The sequence below is a fragment of the Myotis brandtii genome, unplaced genomic scaffold (genome assembly GCF_000412655.1).
Source record: "Myotis brandtii unplaced genomic scaffold, ASM41265v1 scaffold536, whole genome shotgun sequence".
In the NCBI taxonomy this organism is placed as follows: domain Eukaryota; kingdom Metazoa; phylum Chordata; class Mammalia; order Chiroptera; family Vespertilionidae; genus Myotis; species Myotis brandtii.
In genome coordinates this window covers 1,246,387-1,259,460 of record NW_005369967.1, presented here as the reverse complement: position 1 = coordinate 1,259,460, position 13,074 = coordinate 1,246,387, and the positions used below count along the sequence as shown (strand labels likewise).

The 13,074-nt window shown below is 32.3% G+C and overlaps 1 protein-coding gene across 13 annotated transcripts in view; it reads right to left on the bottom strand.

The window, feature by feature from the left end:
• The window catches only part of GPHN (gephyrin), a 445,634-nt gene that overhangs the window by 134,382 nt on the left and 298,178 nt on the right, over positions 1-13,074 (bottom strand). For 8 of the 13 annotated variants that reach the window (XM_014549124.1, XM_005877907.2, XM_005877909.2 and 5 more), the window contains one exon: positions 6,451-6,507. The exons of the other annotated variants lie outside the window; for them this stretch is intronic. In XM_014549124.1, the coding sequence (XP_014404610.1) occupies positions 6,451-6,507 (57 nt within the window). The remainder of the gene's footprint in view (positions 1-6,450; positions 6,508-13,074) is intronic. 13 annotated transcript variants of the gene reach the window in all.

Genomic DNA, 13,074 nt, shown 5'->3' with positions numbered 1-13,074 from the left:
GAATTCAAGAATCTATTACATCCTACTTTTTGCTATAGAGGAGTAAATGTAGGATAAAGAAGTATATAAATAAAATTTAATATTCAAAAATTATATTTTAATAGAATATTAAATTTTATATAATTGATTATCCATAATAAATAAGAATGCAAGGTTCTTTTCTCTCTAAAAAATAATGTATTGTGTAGATGATGCCAATAGAAGCATCAATGATTTAATGAAATCCTTATTCCAAACTTCTGAATGATGCCTCACCTTCTACAATTATTAAATAAAATATTTAAGTGGCAAGATGGTTCTAAATCTTTCCTTTTAATGAAATATTTAGCAGTGTTTCAATGAATAAAATGGCACCCACTGTCTTGTTCTTGTGTGTGATCACCTATAATAAATTTGTGTGAAACTGAATGGTGACTATCTGCCAATTTACCCCATTTTAGAAACAAAACCCATTTATGTAGCCTATGGTCCTGAGAATAACTTTATTCTGCTCTTAAGCAACATTTTAAAATATACAAGGCATGCCAAAACCGGTTTGGCTCAGTGGATAGAGCGTCGGCCTGCGGACTGAAGGGTCCCAGGTTCGATTCCGGTCAAGGGCATGTACCTGGGTTGCGGGCACATCCCCAGTGGGAGATGTGCAGGAGGCGGCTGATCGATGTTTCTCTCCCATCGATGTTTCTAACTATCTATCTCTCTCCCTTCCTCTCTGTAAAAAAATCAATAAAATATATTTAAAAAAAAATATACAAGGCATATATTACAGCATTCTGGGGTAATAGAAATTAAAGGTGAAGGAGAAAAAGTGAACATTCAGCTAAGCATTTTATTTGCATCTTTTCTTAGCTGAGCTCTCTAGAGAAGATATAATTTGCCTTTAGATAGTTTTTTTCCTACTCTTCTAGTTAACAGAAATCTCAGAATGATATACCTCTATTCAATCTTTGCAGAAAAAAAAAAGGTATACAGAACAAGTGCGGCCCCATGAAATGAAACAAAAGATGAAGATACTGAGACTGGTCATTATGTACTATACTACGCAGTATAGGTGTTGAAAAAAGAAATCGAAGAATGACATGAGATAAACTAATTTGCAAAGTACAGAACTTTTCATTTAACCCTAACATAACACTAACTCCCCACCAAGTTGACGTGAACAAGTCTCAATTTTCTAGTCTTAGTTTTATTGAAAGAAAAAGAATATCAGCTCTCATGATTTATTAGGGAAGAGTATGACACTAAATACATATATTAATTAATATAATCAGAATATCTTTAGTGGTTTTTAGAATAATATCCAGGTATCTTTAGACTGATTTAGACATAGAGTTCATGCTAATTTTATTTTTAAAACAGTGGAACACATTCTGAGGGCGATTGTGGATGATCTTTTAACTTCAATAAGAATATAAATAGAAAAGAAGGACTGGCTCCAAAGGAAGAAGTAGAAAACACTTGCTATACTTTCCTTCTCTGTTTAGCTATTATAATTTAATTATTGATATTAGTAAAAACAATTTTGGACTTCAGTAATCAAAACTTAATATAGACATATACATAACTATATATGGTATCTAATTAAAAACAAGCTGAGAATTATTATATCACTATTATTTTTCATTCTACCCTGTATAACAAAAACTATCATAGCAATATGAATTAAATGTATAGCACTAATCTTGAGAGAAGTCAGGGCTAGGATTCATAGGCACTTTTTAAAAAGCCTTAGGAATGGGAGGTCAGGGTTAAATAGAGCCAGAATTATTTAGAGTAAACCCTTGATTTTTGCAGACCTCAACTTAATGGACAAAATTTCTAGTCCACATGTCATATGTGAATATTAACACTGATAACTTTAAAATGCTTTTACCCAAGATTTGCTTATAATTAAATTAACAGACTATTTTTTTATTTTTGTTATTAATTCACTGCTATTTTTTTAAAACAAATTTTAGTGAATAGGCCATATGATCGAAAAACACTGTAGTAATTTCACTGACATAAATAAATATTACAGCTATACTTTCCTTCTCTGTTTAGCTATTATAATTTAATTATTGATATTAGTAAAAACAATTTTGGACTTCAGTAATCAAAACTTAATATAGACATATACATAACTATATATGGTATCTAATTAAAAACAAGCTGAGAATTATTATATCACTATTATTTTTCATTCTACCCTGTATAACAAAAACTATCATAGCAATATGAATTAAATGTATAGCACTAATCTTGAGAGAAGTCAGGGCTAGGATTCATAGGCACTTTTTAAAAAGCCTTAGGAATGGGAGGTCAGGGTTAAATAGAGCCAGAATTATTTAGAGTAAACCCTTGATTTTTGCAGACCTCAACTTAATGGACAAAATTTCTAGTCCACATGTCATATGTGAATATTAACACTGATAACTTTAAAATGCTTTTACCCAAGATTTGCTTATAATTAAATTAACAGACTATTTTTTTATTTTTGTTATTAATTCACTGCTATTTTTTTAAAACAAATTTTAGTGAATAGGCCATATGATCGAAAAACACTGTAGTAATTTCACTGACATAAATAAATATTACATACCTACAACTATAGTCTACATATTTAAATCCAAGAGCCAACACTCATAAACAATGTTCAAAGAATGATTAGCACTTGCCCACACCGCAGCGCTTGTGCTACTTGGTTCTGTTGTCCTGTGGCAAGACTTTCTGCAGCAGTTTTAACGCATGCCTGCTGATGGTAGGACTTGTGCTAAGCCATGCCCCAGTGTCAGAGCAAGTTCCTCCTCCAACCCTGCTTTCCGCACTAACTGTTGGGAACTCAGCTCCTCATTTATTCTGTGCTTGCTGCACCATATGTTGGGGGCATAGGTCTTGATCCTGCCTTACTACGCCAACTGTTGGATCCGCGCCTCTCTGCCAAGGGCTGAACCTTCTTGGACATCCAGCATGCTCTGAATAGGGCCTTCACACTCTTAACTGGCCTTGAGCATCCGGCATATTCTGAATAGGGTCCCCAACCCAGCTTTGTGCATTTGTTTACTTTCTATGACTGATAAATGCATGCATTTACTAAACTTACTCAGTTTAAAATTAAAATTACAGAATACATTTAGAAAAGTTTTCTGTGAAATTAAACTTTTCATACATACTTAATTTTAATTACACAAATATGTCCACATAAGTAAAAACAAGTAAACTAACTAATTTGTCAAGTTTTTAACATGCATTTAGAAAACCTTCTTTATTATATAATGGACTTTCAGCTATAATGAACACTCCCTCTCTTAAATTAATCTGTTATATCGAGGTTTTACTGTACAACAATAATTTAGCTTTTCTTCTGCCATATTTATATCATATGCCATTTTTGAGATTTACTTCCATTTATCTTAGAAATATATATTCAGTAGAAGAGCTAAGTATTCTGAGTCTGAACTACTGGTCACAAAATACTATTTTTGCCTTTGATTATATAATATATGCACAGTATTGAGTGGCTATAAGGTATTGTTCTCCTTCAAAGTGTTATCTTAAGCTTATTATCCTTTATCTCAAGTAAGATGTTACATGATGGTGTTCCTGGTAAAGATGCTTACTATTTTATTTTTAAACAAAAAAATCTTACAGTTAATCCTAAAGAATATGAGTTGAGAAAAGTCTATTAATTCAGAAAAAAGTCTACTTGCCAGAATACCTATACTCTAACATAGATCATTTTCCTTGACAACTGAAATTGAATCATAAAGGCTCTATCACTTGGATCCAGCCCATAAATTATAATCCTGTTGACACATCTAACAGGGGACAGAAGAGACAGTCAACAGAAAAGCTCCAAATGAAGTCTCATGAAAAGATCCTCAGAAAATTATATAATTGTATAAGAAACACAGATTTTGCAAAGGAAGTTTTTATTTTGTAATGAATCCAGAATGTTAGTAAATTAACCTCAAAGCTAGTGTGGCTTAAGGGATCTCTGCTCTGCCAATTTAATCTGTATTTCATAAACATGAGCATGAAGCTGCAGCTAGAAAAGAGGGAGAAAAGAGAAAAAAAGTAAACAAAAATGGAGATGAGAGGACAAACCAATCAGATTTGGAATTACCGGTCAGCAGAAGTTTAGGGGAAAAAAAATCACCGAGTAAAATCGTACATGTACTCTGAGAGAGTATCCTTTCACATTGCCTTCTAGGTGATCTCTGAGCTCATCCAGCTTTTGATGGAGCTACATGTAAACATCAAAAAATGAATTGAAAAAGCAACTTGTTCTCTTTTCAGTTTTTCTTTTAAAAATATGATCATAGCATTGCACATTTCTCACTGCCTTTGGCAAACATTTCAACACATCAAAGATCTTTGTATAATACAAGAATACATGCTAAATAAAGCTGTGACTAGGGAAGCCAATATTTTAATTATTGCATCTTGTCTCCCCAAAGCATTAGAGAAAAGAAATACTGTAACTACCCTTTTAATCCCCTAGAGATCCAATTAAGATTTTTCTATTTGGTAGAAATATGGAGTAAAAATATTTAAAAATTATGAAATTTGCCTTTCTTTCCCAAATACACTTTTTGATTTAAGGCTGCATCCACATTAAAGTAAACTGACTGAACCCAAATATCTATCTTTTGTTCTTATAAATCATGTGTGTATATATATAATCATACTGTATGTATACTTAAAAACAACAAACATACAATTATAACTTGAAGTTCTATACACACAAAAGCTGAACATAGAGATAATTAAACACACACATACTCACACATACAATCCAGTTTATAGCAGATGGTGCTGCAGTTAGAGATGCTATTTGATCTTTATTTCACTATCAATAACTTCTCCAAAGTTATGTTGCTATGCACATTTGAGTGTGAGTCATAATCCATAGTCAAAATGATTATAGATTTACCTTTCCTTAAAGACAAAGGTAAAATATGATACCTCACAGTAGACAGTGAGGAATGTTACTGATAATTATCAGGATACATAAACTAATATATCTGTGACTGAATAATTTTAACTTGCCTCATTTTTGAAATAGAAATTTAATCAACACTTCCTATCTCCTCTGATTATCCTTAGCGAAATAACATTTAAAAAAATGATACCCAGTATATAGCAGTGTTAGAGAACAAAGAGGATGATTTGTCTGGAATTAAGGACACAAACGTACAGATACACCTTCATCCATGTGCAATCACACGAGTGGCACACACACAAATAAATAAACAAATACAAAAAAAGTAAAATTAAGAAGGCAGAAGAGGCAAGGAGAGGAAATAGTGCAGAAATTAGTGCTTAATAAATTATTAAATGGAAATAAATCGAAGGTGTGTAAAATTTTGAAATAACTTAATATTAGGCCTCTAGAATCTAAACCAGCGGTCACCAACCTTTCGGACCTCACGGACCACCATTGGTCCGCCAACCACCGGTTGGCAACCGCTGCATAGTTATTGAATTTTGGAAACATCCCAGTGTAATGAAGTATCTGTCATTTTGATTAGTTTAACAGTTACTACTGTTGCAAGAACAAATGGGATTGAGATATAAGAAGCTGTTAATTTTGAGGGGGGGGGATTCCTCTGTGTATTTTAAAAATTCAAATTTTATCTTACATTTATGGGGGCAGCATTAAAAATTATCAATGCAACTTTTAACTATGTCTGTGTTTCTTAGGAGTGATAACTTGTTTACCTATTCATTGTGACTAAATGTTAGAGTATCAAGTACCCAAGATATTTAACAGCTAGTAAATGGGACCATCAGATCAGAAATATTTAAGTTTTAAATTAGCAAATCACATACAAAAATGGGCAAACATTAGATGCATATTGTTTCTGCTGATTGTTATATCAATTTTTTAATTTAAAAAATAAAATAAAGGGGATTGAGTGCTTAAATACTGTTAGCTATATGTGAGCCCATTATACCAGCATCATATAACATTTCTAATTCTTAAGATTTTTATATATGTATAAAATATGTTATTAATTCATAATTATTTTTCTGGAATAAACTATAAATGGTAATAACACCAAAATAATACTTAATTATTTTTTATAAAAAACATAAAAAGGGAAGATAATATTCTGAAAATAAATATTAGTTCTCTGTGTAACAGGAACTTAACACATAGTGACATCAGTCAGAGGAACGGTTTACTCTAGAACCCCAAATTATGGCACCTGTAGTGAGGCAGTTGCCCTTTTTCTTGTCTGTAGTGCCATTCAAAGCTAGTTATTTGTCAGCTTGCCTTCAGCTGGTTGCTCTATGTGTAGCTGAAACAAACAAAAAATATGACCCAACAGCCAATAAAAATATTAAAATAAAAAAAATGGGATGGTGAAAAATGGAAAAAGCTCCCTTCCTCCCACCACCCGCCAAAAAGGAAGAAGTGTAGGCTATAGACAAAATCTTGCCAAAAAATGTTAGAAACATATTTACTTTGAGGGATCCAACTCTACTAGCAACTCCTTTGCTTTCATCCGGCCGTCTAATTTGCTACAATGAGGGAAGATGGGTAAAAAAGACAGAATAAAGAAAAAGTGAACTTAAAAATTTTTCTACGCATTAGTAAATAATACATGCAAAAACATCAATTGACTCTTTGAGGTACCTCTTAGGAGGCCAAGGAGTTAACTAACCCAGAGGCTATATGACATGCTCTGCAAATAGGCTGGTCAGTAGAATGCAATCATTGTTATGGCACTATTCCTGATGAAGAAATGTGCACTTACTTTCAGTTATCTTGGGGATTTCTGATGAAGCAGTATCTGGAGTAGTGTTACATTTGCATTTGGTTTATGAAAAACAAAGAATTACAAATATACCTATGCAGAGAACTTTGTTTCTTTCAGTGTTTTAGTATCTATTCCATTGTAATATCAGAAAACATTAATGATATGATTAGAAACATAAATGTTCCCCAAGTGGAAAGATCAGTCCTGACAAGCATCATTCTTAATAGGTGACAGAGTGAAGATCCTCCGCTTGCTGACCCAAGCATTGAGGTTGTTCAGCTGTCACTGAGACTCCCAATTAAACAATTGTGCTGCCCAACCAGAAAATTTTAATGCCAGACCAATGTCAGATATAGTCACTCCCTCAAAGCTTTCTGTATTTCAGTTGAATTTTCCTCCTAGGTAAGATAGGGGAAAATAAAGTTGCCATTTTAAAAACTTGTTTTATATCATTATATAAATGAGAAAAAGAAGGTTCTTAACACAAAATGTTTTATCAGATGAGGGATAAACTAGAAATTCATTTGCTTTTTAGTAGAGCTGTAACAACAAATATTTTGTTTAAAGAGGAAGACAAAAAGAAAAAAAAATGAAAAAAGGGAGGGAGAAGGGGAAAGAAGCTTCCGATCAAGTAGATTCCTACATATGTAGAATGATAGCCTCCCTTCAGACTGCACAGGTCAAGTTAGCTGGAATGCTTCTGCTTGTATTAGGAGACAGCAGAGAAGCATCAACATGATGTCAAGTTCTGAGTGTTAAAATCCCCTGAAAAAAAGAAACCTGACCACACTACAAAATTATATTTGGCACACTACAGATTGTTTTATCCTTTTTAGGACATCTCAGATAGTATATGGAGATTACTTAGGAAAAACACTAAGAATTGAATTTTAATTTTGAAAAAAAAAAAAAAGCATCTTGGCACATAAGAATTTTAATGTCAACTTCTGGTTTTAGTCAATATAAATAGTTTTTACTAATTCTTCAGCATTAACTAAATTTATGCCCAAATAATAATCACCAATTCTCATGCTTAGTCAAACAGAATTCTCAAATTTAGAAACAATGAAAACTAAGTAGAATGACTACCCACTATAACACAGGGCCTCTGTGTAGACAATGCGTTCCTAGTAATTCTCTTGTGCTATTTTCTTTGACCTCAGAGAACATTTTCATATCAAAAGTTGTTTCCCTTTTTAAAGGGAGACTCACTATATCTTGATTACAAAGATAAACTATTGCAGTTTCCAATAAAAGTATAGTCTAGTGCCTCATGCTGCTTTCTGAAAACTTTCAAAAACTGTGAAGATTTTCAGCAAATTTTCAGTAACAAGTGAATACCATTTTCTACATATATATATTTTTTAATTTCCAGAAAGCTTAAAATTACATCAAGTCTAGCAACATAAGGTATCTTATTCAAGGTTACACAGAATATTAATGACAAATCAAGGAACAACATCCACAGTTCCTATTTATAGTTTAAGGTTGTATTTCCTTAATAGGCTTGGAAATAAATGGGTAGGACAAAAATTGATGCTTATTAGATTATATGTATGTATATATCTCTTTATCTCTCCATCTTAAATAAATTTTGTTATTATATAAATTATAAGAGAGAAAAGATAGTCACCATTGAACACTAAACATGAAAAAAAAGACTATAATACTAATTTAAAGATAGATTTTTGGAGTAGACAGCTCATTTGTCAATGCTTGAGATCAATTTTCTGCATATAAATTGGATTTTGTAAATTGAAACTATCATAAGAGGAAGACTTTAGAAAACCAATGTGGTTATCAAAGTCAGAGTTGTCATGTAATATTTTTGTGGCTCCTAAAACAGGTAATAATTCCAAATACTAAAAATTTTCAAAGAGAATCTGAAAAAGATTTGTCTCATAAACAAAAATTTGAGAAGTAGAGAAAAGTTAAATGAATAGATTTTGAAATGCAATGCTCTCATTTACTCTAGTCAACCCTTAATAATCAACTATGATGGAACAGAATAAGAGAAATCACAAAAGATTAGCATTTGAATAAAATAAATTAATTTGGTCTTCATGATAACTGTAAGAGCCTCACATGTTAGCTAATTTTATACATACATTTCTCTGAGGCTAAACATTCTCTATCAGTAACTGAGAGGTTAAACTGCAAATGTTTCTGTTACATATAGGATCATTGCAATATTAATGAAATTTTGATAATCAGATGTAAAGAACTGTAAGGATTATGAGTTGGCTGAAATTATTAATTATTTACATATACTGAAAAATAAAATGTCAGTTGCAAAACAAGAAATGTTATCACTAATAATTTTTCTATCTTGAAGAAATCCTTCTACAAGCATTTTACTGAGATTGTAAAAGATATAAACCAGAGGATCAAAACCATTTCAATATTCTATTCAGCCTTCCAGCTAGAATATTTAACAAAACATTTATTAAAAATAGTCTGAAAATATTGCACTGTATTACTTCTTTTGCAGCATTCTAGGAATCTTTCTTTAGGGATTAATTACTGGAGAATCTATCCTTAGGGATTAATTACCAGTATGTGTCCTATAAAACAGTGAAATCACTGCTGTTTGTAGTCAGCTTTTTAATAAAAGTTTGAATTCTAGAAATATCATTTAAAAAAGACACTGCCTGAAAGCGAATACAATATGGGTTGTTGATTTGCTTTGTTTTAGTCTAATTTTTCAAAACTGAGCTCACTATAAAATCATTTTGACTGCTAACAAGGTAAAAAATTATTCCTCTTGCCAATAATAAGTAGTTGTGTTATGTTTTTATTGAAGCAAACATATAGATTTTAGAATAGAAATCCAACTTTATATTAATTTTTTAAAGATATGAAATTTCAAAGAAAGTTTAGGCTTGTAAAAGCCACATAAAGGTAAGTGACTATATCACTGGGTGTATGCATTCACATTTCTCTTTATTACAAAATGTTTGCTGAAAATTTTTGAGAAAAGGTTTATATTTTGTGTGTTTGTTTTTTTGATAAGAGAACTCAGGTTTCTGGAGAACTAGAAATTAAGAAAATTTAGACTCTCACCTATGAAATGACTAATGTAGACTCCCATCCTTGTCCCCTGCCATATTTTCTATTGATTTAGATTATGTAGATTAAACAAATTTTTCTGTTTGTTTGTTTGCCTTAGGGCCTGAATTCTTTTATTTTTAGAATTATCTAACTTCTAATTATCCTGAGAGACAAACATTTTTAACCTGATTTTATTATGCCACTTTTTAAAAAGTATGGGCATCAATAATAGAAAAAAAACTTTTTACTTAGAAACTATCTTCCAACCAATACCACTCAGTGTATATTAGTAAAGCTATAGATTGTTTCTGGTAGTTATGATTTGGAGGAGGACATTAAAAAGAATTTTACTTTCAACTTGAAAATTTGAACCAACTTCTGTAAGTAAGAAAATACTTTTTTAGGATTTGTCTTTAATCCTGAAGTTTTGGCATGGCCAATTTTAGAATATATATCATTTTAAAAAATAATGATCCAGAGAATAATTTAATTTGGGATATGCTCTTTATTAAAGTCATGAATGAGATGAGACATGGCCAGTTAATTATATGGATTTATTTATTTATTTATTTATTTATTTATTTAAAATGTTGACCATTCTTGCCCTTGTTTTCTTGGGTGTTTTTTTTTAAAAATATATATTTTATTGATTTGGGAGAGGGGAGAGATAGATATATCAATGATGATAGAGAATCAGGGGAGAGAGAAGATAGAAACATCAATGATGAGAGAGAATCATTGACTGGCTGCCTCCTACACATCCGGAACTGCCACGTACCCCTAACCTGATTCGAACCTGGGACCCTTCAGTCTGCAGGCCGACACTCTAGCCCAGGGGTCCTCAAACTACGGCCCGCAGGCCGCGTGCAAATACAAATATTGTATTTGTTCCCGTTTTGTTTTTTTACTTCAAAATAAGATATGTGCAGTGTGCATAGGAATTTGTTCATAGTTTTTTTTTAAACTATAGTCCGGCCCTCCAACTGTCTGAGGGACAGTGAACTGGCCCCCTGTTTAAAAAGTTTGAGGACCCCTGCTCTAGCCACTGAGCCAAACCAGCTAGGGCAGTGGTTCTCAACCTTCCTAATGCCGCGACCCTTTAGTACAGTACCTCATGTTGCGGTGACCCCCAATTTCATTGTTACAAATTGAACATAATTAAAGCATAGTGATTAATCACAAAAACAATATGTAATTATATATGTGTTTTCCAATGGTCTTAGGCAACCCCTGTGAAAGGGTCGTTCGACCCCCAAAGGGGTCACGACCCACAGGTTGAGAACCACTGAGCTAGGGCAATTATATGGATTTAAATCATGGCTCTATCTAATAAATTCTGTTGCTGAAATAATGATGGCATAGCTTATTTCTGTTGAGCTGCTTTTGCACAAACAGGCCCCAAACTATCAAAAAGAAGTTTAAAGGAATCAAAACTTTTTAATTAAAATGAAAGCTAGTATTCTTAATTTAATTATTCCTTGTATTTCTATACTTCTCACTTTCCTATTTTCTTATAGCTTGCACAAACTCTAGTGGATACCAATATAAATCATTATTTCATTTAACAGAATTAAGCTTGACCTAAATGAGAAAAATCTTGACTAAAGTTAGAGCATTTTCAGTTGATAATCCTTAACTTTATGTAGTAACATGGAATGTAAAGGCTGGATAAATAAATGTAAATTATTTTATATTAACTGGATATTAATATAACATCAGAGAGAAGGGCTAAACAGAATGGTAATAATATTTATTCAGTCAGTATAGAAACTTATTTCAAAGAAACAGATTTATAGGCCTACAAGGAACTTTAGAGGTTACTTAATTTAATACCATGATATTATAAATATAAAAACTGAGGTCTATTTAAAAAATATTTCAAAGTGGCAGTTGGGCTGACCCTCAATATTTAGTGCCTCATAGTGCAATTACTTTTACATACTCAATGTTAAGTTTTCAAACAACTTTGGATCCATAATTTTTTAAATGTCTGCCAATAAATAAGTCATATGCAAATACTAAAAAGTGCTTTTAATTGAATATCATTAAATTGAATTCATCAAGATGCAAAAATGATCTGCTCTTGGTATCCATATGAATTATATGAATAAAGAAAAACTAAGATACCTAGGAATAAACTTAACTAAGGATGTAAAAGACCTGTACTTAAAAAACTACAGGACATTGAAAAAAGAGATAGAGGAAGATATAAACAAATGGAAGAACAAACCATGTTCACGTATTGGTAGGATCAACATCATTAAAATGTCCATACTACCCAAAGCAATTTACAGATTCAATGCAATCCCCATTAAAATACCAATGGCATATTTCAAAGATCTAGAACAAACTTTCCAAAAATTCATCTGGAATAAAAAAAAGACCCCGAATACCACAGCAATCTTGAGAAAGAAGAACAAAGTTAGAGGGATCACAATACCGGATATCAAGCCATATTACCAAGCCACGGTTCTCAAAACTGCCTGGTTCTGGCACAAGAACAGACATATAGACCAATGGAACAGAACAGAGAGCCCAGAAATCGACCCAAGCCATTATGCTCAATTAATATTTGACAAAGGAGGCAAGAACATACAATGGAGTCAAGAAGTCTCTTCAATAAATGATGTTGGGAAATTTGGTCACATACATGCAAAAAAATGAAACTAGATCACCAACTTACACCATACACAAAAACAAACTCAAAATGGCTAAAGAACTTAAATGTAAGATGGGAAACCATAAAAATCCTACAAGACTCCATAGGCAGCAAAATAGCAGACATATGTCATAAGAATATCTTTACAGACACAGCTCCTAGGGCAATGGAGACTAAGGGGAAAATTAACAAATGGGACTACATCAAAATAAAAAGCTTCTGCACACCACAAGAAACCATCAACAAAACAACAAGAAAGTCCACTGCATGGGAGAACATACTTGCCAATGATATTTCCGATAAGGGTTTAATCTCCAAAATTCACAGAGAACTCATACAACTTAACAAAAGGAAGATAAACAACCCAATCAAAAAATGGGCAAAGGATCTAAGTAGACACTTTTTGAAAGAGGACATAAAGAAGGCCCAGAGACATATAAAAACATGCTCAAAGTCCTAATCATCTGAGAGTGACAAAATAACAATGAGACACCATCTCACACCTGTCAGAATGGCTATCATCAACAAATCAACAAACGGCAAGTGCTGGCAAGGATGTGGAGAAAAAGGAACCCTCCTGCACTGCTGGTGGGAATGCAGACTGGTGCAGCCACTGTG